General features: G+C 30.2%; 1 protein-coding gene across 6 annotated transcripts in view; it reads left to right on the top strand.

The window, feature by feature from the left end:
- LOC123273099 (dachshund homolog 2) overlaps positions 1-17,775 on the top strand; it is a 230,557-nt gene that overhangs the window by 157,518 nt on the left and 55,264 nt on the right. For all 6 annotated transcript variants that reach the window (XM_044740336.1, XM_044740345.1, XM_044740331.1 and 3 more), the window contains one exon: positions 14,031-14,114. In XM_044740336.1, coding sequence (XP_044596271.1) covers positions 14,031-14,114 — 84 coding nt within the window. The remainder of the gene's footprint in view (positions 1-14,030; positions 14,115-17,775) is intronic.

The following is a 17,775-nucleotide window of genomic DNA, read 5'->3' as shown; positions in this document are numbered from 1 at the left end:
ACATTTACATTTACATTTACATTTGTATATTTATTTTACTCGTACAATTAATTAAACCCGCGATAAACGATTGGGTGGATTTGCTTTTAATTTATGCCGGTTCTGCAGTTGTGCCTACACATAAATATAAATACTCTTATATTTCACTCAATAATAAATTAATTAACATTTTTATTATTTCATTATTTTCATCTACTTTCTCTTTATTAAATCTTACATACCTTATTCTTCAAATGCTCAATTATCAATTCACTTATTTATTATTAATTGTTAATTGTTAATTGTTAATTATTATATACCAATGGCGCATAGGCAGTGACTGTAAAATTAATAAACTTTCTCGATGAAGATTTACATACATACGATTTTATTTGCTGTGGAAAACAAAATTGATAATCTAATCAAATAAAACAGGTGTTGTGATAAGAAGTACTTGTTAGTTTTGGATTAAAATCACCGTGAGAATTTTGTCAAACTGATATCATAAGTAAGGATTTGATTTCTATCTAATCACTGATTATTTTAACAGTAAATTTTCTTTCGTTCACGTTTTTTTTAGAAAAGTCACAAACATTTTAACTAAAATGAAAATTTTTCAATTGTTAGCGAAAAATTGGTAAATAAAATAAACTTTTTTTATATAAAAAATACTAAAAAACAATTTTATCCAAATGAAAAAAAAATTTCATGGTCTTAAAAAATAGCGAACTACAAAATTAATTTTTAGAAAAAAATAATTATACAACTCAAAAAATTTTGTTTTATAATTAATATTACTTATAAAAGTAGTTTTCATAATTTTTCAGAATTTGTCAACGACGGTAAATATTCAAATTAGGTATCATTTAAATTTTACATAATACAATTTTTAATCAATTTTTTAATTAAAAAAAAAAATTTTATCATTTTTTGGGTCAAAATTCTAATTACTATTTTTTACATAAGAATTAATTGAATAAATTAAAAAATCCATTAAAATATAAATTATTTTTTCTCAAATCTTTATAAATTCAATTTTAATTCCAAAACTCATTCCTCCTTACGATTTTCATTCTTCAACTTTTCAATTCTCCAATAACAATAAATTTTTCCAACATAAATTGCATAAAATTTTCCACAAATTTCAAATTCCCAATTTTTTAAAATCACAAAAAAATAATTACAACTTCCGACTATCAAACCTATAAAGATGGTATCAGCGCGTAGGTGCGCGGCATCCTCCGGTGATGTCTTATTATACCGGCCAGTTATTTACGACCGCGAATCTCGGGCTGGGAGTAGAGTTTAAAACAAACCGCCTATATACTACGCTATGCATAAATAAAAATAAACACACAAAGCGAAGAGGAAACAAATAAAGAGTAGAATAAAGTAAACCACTCACTGAAGCTCAACAATATAAATAATCATAGGTATATTTATTATCATTATCATGACTATTACCATCAGCCATTAACTTAAGATTCAATGAGTATGAATTATTTCAACTCCATCCACAATTATATTATTCTCAAACAATTATCCACCGGAATAACATTTTTTATTTCCTCATTCGCTTTAACATTATTATCATTATTATTACATATGTTATGTTTAGGAGTTGAATTTGCGTGTCTGCACCTCCCGGTTCGTTTGCGCTCAGCTCTAAGTTCTCGAGTACTACGTACGATAGTTAATAGTTCATAGCTCTTTATTCTATTTCTTCCATCTATCGTTATTTATTTCTTAATTCAAGCTTTCGTATTTATATCGAGTGTAAGAGTCGACGGTGTTGCCCGAGTGTGAAGATCGAGATATCCGGTGCTTAATTAAAATTATTGTTTGAGTTAATTACGGACCACGAGCCCGAGTGACACGTATACTGCATACTGCATACAACTCAGGAACTCGGTCTTCAAATTCCACCTCCGTGTTTTACAAAAAAGTGTAAGAATTACATTTAATTTAATTAAGTAACGATAGAGAAATATATTATGCTATAAGAATAAGACCAAGAAATAAAAAAGAATTGTGGAATAAGTAAAGTCCCTCGGATTTTACAACGCGTGCCATTTCCGGCGCACGCAATACACTTCCTTGCAACGCCCTTGCTACATAAATTGCGTCTTGCCATTCTATTTTGTATATCTACGTCTATATAATATAGTATAATGTATTTTGTGTACTGCATGCTGCATACATATATGTATCTTGTGTGTATGCAAACAATTCCGGACTCGCATGGGGTATGGCTCATGGCTCGAGTAGTCTTGATGGACAGAGCGCACTCGTAATAACGATAACGATCTTAGCAGGTCGTGGCAGAACCTTGTTATATGCCAACAGCTTTTTAATTTTCATTTTTGAATGATATTGTGATTAAAGGGGAGCAAATTTTATGCAGATATATCTACGGATTTATTTCTTGTCGTTATTATCTTTCTGTCTTTTGTTGATTTAGTTACGATTAAATCTTTAGAGGTTAGTTTTTAATTTTTTTGTTCGTGTCCGTGGCTAATTATATAATTATTAAATTCGTAGGCAGAAGGACCTGGTGGATTTAAGTCTCTCATAGTTTCTATTAGATTTATATTTAAAGTTTCGGAGATTTTATTTCGACTTCCTCAGCAACTTGTTCGTATAAATTCTATTCTATCATTACTAAAACAATTATGATATTTGATACAAGGTTTGATTTCATTTTCTCTTTAATTTTTTTAATTTTATATGTATAAATATTTTTGTCGAGTAATTGAGAATTATTTTCAAAATCTTATACAGAATTTTATCAAGTCATTTTTAAATCATTAAACTGATGGTGAATTTTTCACGATTTTCTTATAAATTTTCACACTGCAAAAAAATATACTTAATTTTTCACTAAAATTTTGCATTCATAATTGCAAGGCAAGTAATTTCATAAAATTTTAAAGATGCACTGATAAAAAAATTAACTTGACTCAAGAGCCAAAATCTTGAACCAAGAATACCATTTTGAAAAAAATGATTTTCTTGAGTCAAGATAATAAATTCTTGAGACAAGAAAAATTTACTTAAATCAAGAATAATTTCTTGACTTAAGAATTTATTCTCTTGACTCAAGAAAATCATTTTCTTCAAAATGGCATTCTTGATTCAAGATTTTGACTCTTGAGTCAAGTTAATTTTTTTATCAGTGTGAAAAATTTTATTGAATTTCAATTTAAAAACGATAAATATTAAATTAAAGCATCTACAAAATATTTTCGCAAATTCTATTAACTTACGAGTCAGGACGATTAAAAGTAAATTTTTCATTAAAAATTTAACTCAGAAGAATCCTTACAGGAAAAATATCCATCACAATTATTTAACACAAAAAACTCTAATTCTAACAATGTAAGAATAAAATAATTAAAAATAATCTTTCTCAGCCATCAACAAAAAAAAATTCAATAAAACAATTTTATTAAAGATTCGATTCTTTATAAACAGTAATAAAAAATAAAAAATGGTTCTTCAGGGTGGCAGGGCCGCTTTATTGAGCAGCCAATAACTCGCATATGGGCATTGAAGTTCTTTTTGTCTGCGAGCTATCTTTAAACGCGAAAAGGCTCTCGGTGGTATCTTTCGTCTCAGCCTCCTCCTTCGGCCTTTAGCCCCTCAGCCAGAGTCCCAGCGAGAGTTTAAGTCGAACAAGGATGCCCATAGTATGATACTGGACTGGACTGGGTGATGCACAAGGTGCCGCGACCTCTTACTCTCTCGATATCGAAAAGCTATTCCGTAACTTTCATTTTTCTCTTTTTGCTTAACTTGTATTGGTTTTAGTGCCAACAAAAATTCCGAGATTAGTCTAACACATTAAATCGCGGATACTTGACGTAAAACATGTTTAATATATATTTTTAAGAGTCAGCCTTTTTCCCTCCCCCTTCCCCTTCCTCTTACTCGGCGGTCGTTCGCTACAGAAATTAAATCGTATGTTTAATTAAATCGAATTGAATTAAAATGTAAAGGGTATATGTGTATACATATGAAAGTAGGTGGACGGTTTTTGTTTGCTTTAATTATATTATCTGAAGCTCTATATGTGTAATAAGAGAGCACTTAATATTTTTATAGAGATAATTCAAACAGGAGCATGTATTTTGTATTGTATGTATTTTGTGCGCGTGCTGGCCTCTACGAGGTTAAATACGGGCAGATGTAACGTTCACAAAACTCTTTATTACGTTTTATCAGTTAAAAGCTACTATGATTACCTTCATGCTTTCCTCTATGCACAATAACATTTTTTTTTAACTTATATTGTGAGTACACATTATTTAATAACTCCAAAGAGCTGTTTTTATTTTCCTGAAGGGTCGAAAAGTCTATTGATTCAAAAAGTGCGTTCATGATATCGATAGTACACAGTAAAAAATTTTGCGTTACTGCGTCAAAAAATTTTGTGTTAAATATTTAACACTTTTATGTGTAAATTTAACATTAATTGTGTTGAATTAAATGAAAAACACAGTTTTGATAAAAACGCGTTTAAAGTTTGTTAAAAGTAGATCTTGTTTAATTTTGGTGTTAAGTATCTAATTAAATGGAAAAAGTTAAATTTTACGTAATTTTATCTGTTGAATCCGAATATCACATTTTTTTGCGGATAATTTGAACATTTAATTGTTTATAGCCAATTGTTTAAATAATTTCTTTGAAAAATTTCATTTTTTTAAATTGATTTTTTATTTTCGTATATTTTAAGAATTTTTAAAGTAAAGGTATTCTTTACAAAATTTGGTTAAATTCAATATTCATCGAGTTATTAAACTTTGAAAAATTTTTGCTAGAAAAATTTAGTCCGACTAGCTTACACTCGTTTATCACATAAAATTTTTAGCCTAATAGAATTATTTAGATATTAATATTGAATCATCAATACCTGGACCATATAATAGAGCTTCTTCAGATTTTGAAACTTCTAAAACATCTAGCTGGTGTTGTCTTCGAAGCATTCTGCCCTCGCGGGTATTCTCGTTTGCACGCCTGTTCGCTAAATTTATTCGTTCTGAATCTCGAGAGGTTTAATGTTGCTTCAGTAATTACTAAATATTTTGAAAACTATTTATCGGATTGACTTGAAATTTTCAGAGAATATTCTTAAAACATCATACTTGAAGAAAATGAAAAAAAAATCGATTTTTCAAAAATTCTAAGTGCATCTACCCCCTTAATGAAGATCAATTGTCTCGCTTTAAAAATTTTGCTTGTTCTTGATTTCTGAATTTCTGAATTGAATTCTTTGTATTTAAGGTCGATAACTATTATGATTTTGATTGAAAGCTTTCTTTTTAATTACAAAAAATCAAAAAATTAACGACATTCATTTTTTTTAATTACCCTATTTTTAATGCAAAATATGTAAGTTATTATAAAAATATTTAAAAATCATCGTATCTTCTCGAAATCATTGATGGAAGTGAAATAAAATTTTTTCAAAATTATATAAAAAAAAATTTTAATATCATAATATGGTACACTTTTTTTTTTCTTTTCATTTGTTCAGTCTTTCATGTTTTTTAAGATAAAAACAATTACCACGATCTAATCAAAAAATGAAATCTCTTTTATAATATAAAATTTTCCAATTAATTCCAAAAAGTGCAATTTTTTTTTTCAAACAATTAGAATGTTCTATTCAAAAGTGATGTTATGGGCTTCAAAATTTTTGTCTTTAACTAAAATTATAATTAATCTTCCAAGATGAGTGATTTCTTAAATTAAGACAAGAAAATATTCTTTATTTAAATTTTTTCAATGTATGCCAGTTTATTAAAGACGAAAACAATAGAACAAAGACGGAAATGCGGATGGTAGACAGTAGACAGTAACTAAGATGAATTTTGAAATACTGGTACTTAGTCACTTAGTACTTAGCTCTTTGGGCGGATGCTAATATCTAATCCTATTTGGGGGAAATCCGTTAATGGTTAATGGGAAGCAAAGTGGTCAGCGACCGGAACAAGTCCTAAGTCCGTCTTAAATCCCAGAGGAGGGAAAACTGCTGGAACAACTACTTCCAAGTCCTTATTCTCGCGGGGAGTAAATCCCGGACGAATAATTATTGACTGGTGCTTATAACATAATACCAGAGTCTACATACTCTCGACTCTTCGCAACAACACAACAACAACAACAATAACAATAATTATAATAATGTATACTCTATAAACTTTGTCGGAATCTATCCCCAACAAATCTCAATATTAAAACAACTCTTCATACTTGTAACTCATTCTCATTCTCATTACACACTGGGTTCAGTACAGAGTAGTATAGTACAGAGTCTCCTCGCATCATACCGCCCGCGGGTTCCGTACATTGAGAAATTATTACCGCGCTGCATCGTTAATTATCGAGAGGTAATCAATGTCAGTGTCGATATCAGCCGACCGCAGATTCCCTTCAAGTCTATTATCTTTATTTTCGAATCATGCTAGCTTAAAACACTCCTCCCATTACATCCATAATTAATAATCAATCCGACGCCCTTTCTTCAAGTATCGGCAAAAATAACTCATGTAATCAAGTACTAAATTATCGTATATTAATATTATATTATGTTATGTTGGGTTGCTTTTTCTTCGGATAGTAAAATATTAATAGACATAATCGATCCGTGGAAAGATATCATTCAGAGTGACAATAGAATAGCTGTGCACGGTAATAGCTAGCAAACTTCCAAGTCCTTAATCGTTATTCAACTACAATATTAAAGGGTAGAAACAATAATATCCTAACTCTGGTTGCCCTTATATAGTGCACAGTAAAGACCTTCTTTGCTTAGGTAAATACTACCTACGGATTACGTCAGATTACTTCGATAAATTTATGCTTTGCTCAGACGTTCTATAACCTTAATCTCAATTCTCTATTTTTTATTAAATTATTAACTTAATAATTAAAAGAATAAGGAAAATTTCTTACCGGACATATTTTCATTTTAAAAATGATTTTTAAACATTTTTTGGCGATAGTCAATTTTTTATACTGAATTTTTGAAGCTTTAAATAGTTTGTTGGTTTTACAAATTTGTATCCGTGACATTCGTTTATTAAATCTCAAGCATCTAGTTAATGTTTTTTTTTTCAATCATTTTTACATTCAATCATTTATATATTGTTTTATGGTCAAAATTTGGTCACTCAACTTTTTTATTGAATCAAATTTGGACAATTATTTTGATATTATCACATCCTTTGAAAATCTACGGATAAGAAAAATGCAATATAAGATACATTTATCTGTACTATACATAAAATTTTATATTTTTTATAAAAAAATATGCAAATAAATTTAAAAGAAAGTTTAATTCAATAATGAATTATTATTGAACAAATTTTGGTTCAATAATTTTACGATATTTTTAATCAGAATACACGTAATTTGGAAAATTTTAAAAATAATATATTGCTATGATAACATTAATAATACAATAGAAAAATAGATGGAACCACTAAGCTATTTAATACTGTTGATACATTAATACTTATTTCTAAATTGAGAATTTAAAAGTAAATAAATAATTATTAATGATAAAATAAAAATATATTTATTTATTTACATTGCAAGTTTTATTACAAACTAATAGCCCTGTGAGTAAAAACCATTTAAAATTTTATATACCCATAAAAAGGAAATAAAAATAGACTTACCCATCGATATGTGAACAATTTATAACTATTTCGGAAGTATAAAATTTGATCCTCGAAACTCCTGACGGGCATTATGAGTATTCAATTTGAATACTAACCAGAACGTATAAACTTTATCCATGGTCTCGTTATTGCCAATTTCAAACATGTTTCGTTCACTTTGTACAACCGTTTATATTATTACCCATTTCTCTTTGCTCTACTACACTCAAATACTTCACCCCCAATATCATACTATTCTTATAACTTGTAATAAATAAAAAATATCATACATAAATTACAACTCGTTACATCTATCGTTAAAAGTTACACCCATTATTATTACATCGATCCCGCTCTGCAAAACTAAATTATTTCAATTTTCCCTATTTTAATTTTTATTTCAGAACAAAATAGAGGAACTTTGCGGTGAAATTATTTTGAATAATGCAAGTGAGAAAAGAATATTGAAATAACGTACTGTGTATTACGTCCGGGTTTGCATTAAAATTGCAAGAATTAATATCTCGGCGTGGCCTCTAGTCGTTCCACTTAATGCCTCTGTTCTCTTATAAGTACACTTACCATACACTTATACTAGTTCTTCTTGGTCCACCGTGGCTCATATTTAATTTCATTCTGTCGCGACGACGGTATGCACCGTTACGGCACCCTTGTGGCCCGACGTCTTCACTTTAATCTCTCATTTTTTTAAGAAATTTTCATTCCTAAAAGAATATTTCCCCACAGCCACTCAGTCATAACACTCGAGCTTCAGTCGTAGACATTATTCTTATTTCAATTACCTTCACTAGTGGTTGCCACCGCGGTCGCGCCTCATAAACTCTCAATAAAACTTTTAAGAACTCGGGTATATTATAGTAACACCAGAGTTATATTTAAAGACTCAATTTAAGCGATAATGTCACACTGAGCATGATATATCAATTAAAATTTAATGAGTCATTTAATGATATCCGTTATAATTATATAATTAAATTAATTATTTAATGTCCTAGATTTAATTTTATTGGAATTAGAAAATTTAGCAATTGTTGAGCTTCACGGCTTACAATACTTCAACCAATATAATAGATACGTAAAATTATAAATAGGGTAAAGTGGGGCTAGATAAGATGTCACGAAAAGTAGTTAAATTCTTTACCAAGTTTAATAGAAAAACTGACTCATTTTTTTATTGCGATCGATAAATATTAATCGGCAGATAAATACGGTTCTTTTATTGTGCAAGAAAATTCAAGGCTACAGATTTTCAAATAATATGGATGGTTCATTTTTAATTAGCTTTTCATATAAAAGAGAAATTAATTATGCGTTTGTATCGGTATTATACGATGAATCCCAATAGGTCACAGAAAAATCTATTTTAATCCAATTAATTTGAAATTCTCTGTCAGAAGTAAAGAATCTATCAAAAAAATTAAGAGTAAAATTATTCAATAGTTTGCTTCATTATATGAAAGAAAAAAAATCTGAATTTAAGAAAGTCACATTTCTTTAATATTTTTTTATTATTGATTTCAAAAATTGCATGAACTAGTATCATTATTTTGTCTTAACTAATCACTGCGTATTCCTGACTTTAGTTATTAAAACAAATTTTTTTGTTCGACGGGCAGAAAGCGTCAACTTTCGGCCCGCTGCGCTATACGAAGTTGCCCCTTTCTGCCTTCGTCGAGCAAAAAAATAGTATACACTCCACGGGAAGTAAATAAGAATGCCTCAGATCACATGTTTGTTGACATCGGCTTCGCCTCGGCCAACATTACATGTGATCTGAGACATTTCTTACTTTACTTCCCTAGGTGTGTAATATACTATTTGTTTTAGCCTTTGATGTTATTCTGCTTCAACATTCTTTTCGTTTAAAGCTTCTATAAAATAACTAAATGACTTCACAAATATTTTCTGGTTTAATTGTATCAGTACTATTCTCTGGTTTTATTGTATCAGTACTATTTTCTAGTTTTATTGTATCAGTACTATTTTCTAGTTTTATTGTATCAGTACAATTCTCTGGTTTTATCGTACCATACGAATTACCTCGTTGCACAAAAGTTGGTCCAAATGCGATTTTGGTATCTGATGGGCTGGAGTTAATAGTATTATTGGTTTGAACAGTAATTGGCCCATAAATATTATAAGTTTTGATCAGGTAGATTGAATTTTTTTTCCAATAAGCTATCAGTTAAAAGACGAATAGCATCTGTAGATTGAGAGTTTGTTGCCTTCTCGATCGCATCATCAATAACTTGAAGTTCTGATTGGTTATTCACGATATCAATAACTTGATTTTTTGGTAGTTGTGTGACATTTATTTTAGCTTCAGCATCTGATGGTTTTACCAAAATGTCATCAATTTCAGAATCTGATAGATTTGCAGCAGTATCATTAACTTAAAGTGTTGATAGTTTTGTGTCAAAATCTGCGGGTAAAACAGGTATTGCACACTGATAGAAAATTTATGTTGACTCAAGAGATATTTTCTTGATCTAAGAATTTATTTTGGAAGACAAATGATTTTTTTGCTTTAAGAATTTCTTGTCTTGATTTAGATTTTCTTGGCTTAAGAGATATATTATCTTCAATCGATACATTTAAGTTTTTCAATCAAAATAACATTATTGTTTAAAAAACTTAAAATAATTCAACAAAGTATATTTCAAAAACTAAATAGTCTTTATTTGTTATACCAAAAAAAAATTATTTCTTGGAAATAAGTAAATTAATAACTCAAAAAAAAAGCCATTCTTAACACAAGTCGGTAACATCTTGAATCAATGTTATCGCCTATCTTGAATCAAGAGACAAAAATTCTTGAAAGAAATATATCTATATCTAGTTTCAAGAGTTCAAATTTTGAAGAAAAAAAATTTCTTGAATCAAGATTGTTTTCCTATCAGTGCAGACACAAATCTATTTGTATGGCCACCTGGACTCCCTGTTGAACGAATAGACATTATTACAATGATGCATTTGTTAATTGAAAGTATTATCTTTTAGCAACTAGATACTTAGTGATAAGATGAAAGAACGGTTTTAGGCTAACCCGTCGACAGCTCAATCGATAGACGAAATTTTCACGATTTAATGGACAATTGATTATAAATAAGTTAACATTAATTATATAAAAGTTGACTTACATAAAGTGCCAATTCCTGTGACGAATAGGATAACCAGATTTTTGTTGAACGACATGCTGGCTGGTTGTGGCTGGAACATAACTGTGGTGAGAATTGTTTTGCGACTCTTTATGTATCAATTTCAACTCAAAAGATCAGCATTGCCTCGTTCGCAGTTATAATATTGCTGATAAAAAATGTTGACAACACGATTTCGTATTGCATGAGCGATAATTCGAGACTTTGTTTTAATTAAGAACAGTGATTTGCTATTTTGAATTTTATATTTCTATGTGGAGCAAGGTAACACAAAAATATATTACGTTATAGAGGTTTTCATGGTACTTAGATTTCCCGGTAACAAACGAAGGGTGACGTTTCAGGATTGAAGGTAACATCAGGACCGACGCAGTGTGTTGCATATGAAGTTTACGAACTGGCAATAAAATGAAAAATGTTTAAAATGATTTTTTTTTTTAATTTTCATACATAAGCTATGACTCGGTTATTGCGACTTCAGATAACTCAAGGTGATTTTGATAATTCAGTTTATAACTTCCATGCTCACGAAAAGTTGTTAAATTTTTTTGCCAATTCGACTCGAAAAACTGACTTATTATTTCATTTTAACAACAAATTTACATGACTTTCCGTAAAAAATTCCATTTTGTTGCATTAACCAATATTATTTTATTTTCGTAATTAAAAGCTGCGTATTCAAGATTTTAGTTACGACAAAATTTTTTTTCAATAATGGATTAATTTCTTTTTAAAAAATTTTTATCAGATAAATTTTTCCAGATCAAAAAAATAAAAATCTAAAAAAGTAAACTTTGGCATTCTTATAGCTCTTTCTTTGCAATTTTGAAAATTTTCTTTTGCTTTTTTTTATTTATCAAATTAAAACTTACTTAGAAATTAATAAATAAATGATTTACGCGGTATTGATCTGTCTGAGAAGTAAATTTGTGATTCACTGTAATATTGACAGGGAATGATAATATGTGCATGTCACACACTCGGAACGTATATGTAACTTAAGATATTCCGTAATTACCCGAGGGAGTTACTCCCAGAAACAACAACCGTGTCAATTGATTTAGGCGACGATTGTAGTTTTAATAGTTAATATGTATGACTTGTGAATAAATTTTTCGTTTTATTTCTTGTTTTTTTTTCTGCATATAATTTTGAAAATTGCGACAGATAACAATGAAAAGTATGATAGCAAAAGAAGATTCAGTTGATGTGATTCTGTGAATACGACTTATTAATTCAGGACACAAAAAAAAATTAGCAAAAGTATTCCAATAGTTTTGATTAAACTTCAATATTCTTTCCCTGTAGTCACGCCGCTGAAGAATTTCCAATAATATCCGAAATTGACTCCAATGTTCACAATTTAATTATTTTAATAACGAACGGTTATTACATTCGCTAAAGAATAAAAATAACTAGTAATAAAAGTGATACTTAGGTAATGGAAGACACTCTGATGAGCCATTCCAAAATTGATAACCCGATAAGCGACACATAACAGCAAAGACCGAGGGTTATAGGCTGCGAAAATTTCGTGTGTTACGAGGTGCACGGCTCATTACCCCGAACGTAGTTCGGAGATCGTTGGCCTTGTGAAGCTCTCGATAAAACTGTGAGGGCAAAAAAACGCCCTATTTTTTCTCAACTTTCGCTTTCTTTATATCCGAATTAGCTTGATTCACCGCAAGTGATTTCAACTTTAGTTGGTTTAACCAGTATATGATTGTAAGTAGCTTAGATTAATCAAAAAGATGGTTTTCTATTGTGCCAAAACGATATTTGAAAATGTTTTTAATCAAATTAATTAATTAGTTCTTTTAGCTGCCAAAAATTTGCGAAATCATTCAAATGAACACACTATAAAATTTTTATCAAATCATTGAAAGATTATTTAATGAACTTTTAAATGTATTTTACAGAAATTCAATAATTTATTGCGTTTAGGAGTTGTTTTAGAAAGAATTAGTCAAAGTATGATGTGATATTTTGCATTTATTTTAGAATTTAAAATTTTCGATATTTCTAAATAATTTGGCTTATCTTCAAAATTGATTTCATCAAAAAATAAGCTTTAATTAGACCCGTTAAAAATTGTGAACACTATTGTCGTACAAATAAATCAAATTTTTATAAACTATATTAATAAAAAAAAATTGATTAGATTTGTTCGATTCAAAATAATTAAATTCTTTAAAATTCTTTTCTTTTAAAGATTTTTTCTTGAATCAAGCAAAAAATTATTTTATGTAAAATTTACTTAAACTAAGAAACATTTTTTAGATCAAGAACTTTTTTTATTCAAAATAACTAAATTCTTCACAATTATTTTCATAATTTGAAATTTTTATCTTGAGTCAAGCCAAAAAATTCCCAAATCAAGTAAAATTTTGAGATTTTAGTCTTCAACTAAATTACACAACTTTTAAAGAATAATTTTTCGAAGTTTTTATACTTTTAAAAAAATTTAATCCTTAAAATTGAAACCCGTAATTATAAGCAAGCTTTCTACCCTGGATCTAACAATAATCAGTACTATTGTAGTCAATGCATTATAAATTACAACAATAACAATGTAAACATTACTCGGATGTTGGGTGTATTCACTTTAGTAGTAGTTGTATGTAACGACCCTCGCCGAGATTTGAAATGGCTAATTTAGCGTGGTAGCTCCCTGGGGGATGCAGCAACTGAGTGAAGCTGAGCAGACAAGAACAACCAGAAACGGAGCTTGAGACAAAGACGTAAGACACGGGGAAGGAAATGAAGATAGAGATGGAGATGGGAATCGTCGGTATTACCAAACCAAGGTACCAACTAACTTCCTATTCCCCGGAATACCAAGATACTTTGGAGAGCTAGCAAGAAGAAGAGTAGAATTTCCATGTCTTAATATAATTCTATTAGAGGTAACTATGCGAGCTCGAACCAGCTTCATACCGGCCAGTATTACATCGTTCAATTTAATCAGGAAGCCAGTTAACCGTGCCGCCGATTTATTCCGACATTCTGCTGCTCGATCAGCTGGACTACGATAACTACTTCTTCTACTGCTGCTACTTGCTCATGGACCTGATAGCAAATTAACTTGACCCAATCAAAATTATCTTCTCCTTTCTCTTATTTTCTGATTCAATTTCTCAATTTGTGAAAATTTAATCATTTGTTGAGAATTTTATTTTATTTTGTTGTTCATTTTATGTTTCAGCCGAGCTGAAGATGGATGTACTCAGAGAAAGAGAAGTCAAGGACAGCCTCGATCGACAGCTGCAGGATGAGCAGAAGACTAGAAGTAAGTGAAAAATTAAATTAAATATTAATAAATCACTAATGAAAGTTAGTTGGAAAATTTTTATTTTTTAAAATAATTAATACAAAACTTGAAAAAAAATTATTCATCATTAAGTCCTACGGGTCCGACAAAATTATTTAAATGTAATAGAGCAAATGTTATTTCCTCCATTATCAGTGTCAAATAGAATAATAGGCTTCATAAATGTTTATTTCGGTCCACACTTCAGCATCATTGAAAGATAAAAAAAGATTAACTTTTTAAAAGCTATAATAATAATTACGCCTAACAGTAGTTTATTATTTTTCTTCAGTCGTTTGTTAAATTCTATAATTTTGTAGAAATAATGAGCATTAATATTCACGGAAAATATTGCAGAAAAATCACCGTTTAAGTTTAAAATTTACTTTATAACGTTGTTATTATTAAAAATCACCTCAAATTCTATGCGGTCTCTAAATTCTTGGTTATTCATCGATTTATTAATATTTATTAACAGTTACTAAATGTTTTAAAACTTTGAAACGCATACTTCCTACAAACATCATGCACAAATTTTATCCGTACAATTAATAAGTATTGATTCTTAAGGCTGCTGGAAAAGGAGCAAAGTTGAGAGTGTAGTTGTTCGATTTGTGAGGTAATAATCGACTGGGAATGTGATTGGGACGGGTCATCGAGAGTATGACGGATAAGAGAGGGTTTGGGGTGTATTGAATGTCTCGAACGGGTTTCATAGCACTCGGGGGGGTTAACTCGGTAATAAATCAAGAAGCCGTAGAGACACTGAGCCATAAAGTCTCCAGTCATCCTATTATTCAGTGTTGATGCTGTTCCTTCTCTTTGGGTACCTTGGTATGGTCTGAGATGCCGGTAGATAACATGTAACACGTAACAAGTAATATGTAACTATAACTTTAACTATAACTATTATAGTACATATTGGTAGTACTGGTAGCATCGTTACTTCGGCCTTCCACCCTTATTCAGTTGGCGACTTCGACTTAGGATCCAAGTAATGGAACGGAGCGAACCAGAGGCCGTGATCGCTCAACCAACTTTGGATCGGATGTCAGTTGGTAATAGAATAGTTGTCTCGTGTTTATGGGCTAGTTCCTTTGACCGCGGCTTTAAGCTCACCCCTTTCTATCTCTATTCTCAGACGAAACTTTCGGTATAGTTCTCAAATCTTCAATCTGTTTTGAATATTATTACTACCATTACTTTGATTTTGATTGAATACTCCCTTCTCCGTCTTGAAATAGAATATGCGATTGGGACTTTTATTTTATTCATACTATTAGCTGTGAAGTCAAGTTAAATGTATTTTTTAAAACCCTATGGATCATTAAAAATTTTTTTTTTTTCATATTCTTTATTGTCGAATATAGTTTCTGAAGAAAAATACAAAAAATTATTAGTCGTCTTTTAATTTTTTTTCTTACTTTTTCGTCAAATTTTTTTTTTTGTGTCTTTTTATTTTTTATAGTAATTTTTAAGGTCCCTTAAATTTCATAAATTTCTAGAATAATATTATAAGAAACAAGCATAGCTTAAAAAAATTTTTACAAACCTATACAGGAAAATACGACGGGGCCAGATATGGGCCACGCTTGGCGCAATGCTGTCTATCTCTGGCCCATGCTTGTAAACCCGCTTTGGCCCAGCCTTGGTAGAAGTCTGGAGTGATAACAGGGTGCCAAGCTTGGTTGCCAAGACTGGCCCAAGCATGATAACCAAGACTGGCCCAAGATTGTTAACCAAGACTGGCCCAAGTTTTTAAGCCAAAGCAAGCCCAGGCTTATTTACCACTATAGAATTTACTAAAAGAAGTAGATTATAAAATATATTTAGAATCTAATTGTTTAATATTAAACCAAATTAGTATTAAGAACCCAATTTCGAATAAATTAAATTCTCTGAAATAAAATAGTAAAATTTTACGACACGGTTAAATTATTTTGTATAAAATGAGTAGTTTTTAGTTGAAATGATAAAAAAGGAAATTTTTAATTGTCATTGATTTATTTTAATTTTGATGTAGAGCTAACGCAAGTTTAGACGACTTAACTCTTAATTTAGACATAACTTTCGCTAATTAGAGAAATAAAGTGAAATTCGCATTTGCCCTAACCGAGATTCGAACCCGAGCCGCGCGCTTGCCAGACCGATAACTAACCCCTATGCCGTACGACCGATAAATTGATATATATATCTCATCATTCATATGAACTAAATCTATGTGGTGACGGAGGGTGACGGTTTATTATTTATATAATTTATGTTATTTAATATTGTGTTTTGATGAAAATTATCTATTTTTTACAAATGTTTAGTAATTAAAAAAAGCAAAAGTCAAGTTCTTATATTACTTTAGACTTTGTAAATCATTCTGTATATTTTTAATATCATATAATAAATTTTAATGTTTAAAATTATTAATATTAAAAATTCAACTGTAAATTATTATATTTTAATTTTTTTAAGACTATATCAATTTTGACGATACACAATTGTTTTGTTTAAAAAATAAATTTTCAATTTCAGCATTTGCTATCAAATATTCGTTAAGCAATAAATATTTACTGTTCCAAATTCTGTTACTTAATGATTAATTAAGTTTGGATTTTCTATTAAATGACCAAAGTTAGGTTGCTCAATTCTGGCTCAAGTCTGGGTTTCCATTCGAAATCCAAGGCTAGGCTTCCCAGTCTTGGCTAACGCTCGGGTGATCATGCGTCGGCCAAAGATAGGTTTCCCAGTCCTGGCCCAAGTCTGGATCGTCATATCACAATGTCACGTGAATATAAAGACTTCAAAACCCAAGTTAAGGTGTCTCTAGGTTTGGCCAAAACTGGGTTATTCAGTCGAGGTCCATGTTAGGGTTACTATTCAACGGCCGAGGTTAGGTTATACAATCTTGGCCCAAGTTAGGGTTACCATCCAACGGCCAAGGCTAGGTCATTCAGTCTTGGCCCATGTTAGGGTTACCATTCAACAGCCGAGGTTAGGTTACACAAACTTGGCCCAAGTTAGGGTGACTGTAGACTTGGCCAAGGCTAGGTTATCCAGTCTTGCCCCATGTTAGGGTTACCATCCAACGGCCAAGGTTAGGTTACTCAAACTTGGCCTAAGTTAGGGTGACGCTAGGCTTGGCCAAGGCTAGGTTATTCAGTCTTGGCCCAAACCTGGGTAATCATTGGAATGGCCACGGCTGATTGCCCAGTTATAGCCCGGGCATGGGACAATATAGGTTTGCCAAGATGGGCTTCCCAATAATGTCCCAGACATGGCCCCGTCATTCAACTCTGGGGCTTCCTGTATGGGAAAGCGATGAAGATAAATTATTCATTCAAATTTTATTTCACATTAAAGTTTCATATAATCAATAGATGTTCATTCAAAAATAATAAATAAATCAATTTTTATTTATTATATTTTTTTCCAAATAAATAAGAATTGAAAAGAACGAATTTATAATTTATAAAACTTATTAATTACTAAAACAAAAAATACAAGTTACAGATGAGCAATTTAAAATTTATTGTATACTAAAATCTTCTCTGAAACACGCTGCATCTATTAATAATTTTATGTATATTGCTTCAGTAATTTTTTCACTTAGGCATTTAAAAAAAAACGTCCCATTTATTAGTATAGA

The sequence above is a fragment of the Cotesia glomerata genome, linkage group LG1 (genome assembly GCF_020080835.1).
Source record: "Cotesia glomerata isolate CgM1 linkage group LG1, MPM_Cglom_v2.3, whole genome shotgun sequence".
Taxonomy (NCBI): Eukaryota; Metazoa; Arthropoda; class Insecta; order Hymenoptera; family Braconidae; genus Cotesia; species Cotesia glomerata.
Note: the sequence above shows the minus strand (reverse complement) of the source record. Positions and strands in the feature narration are given on the sequence as shown.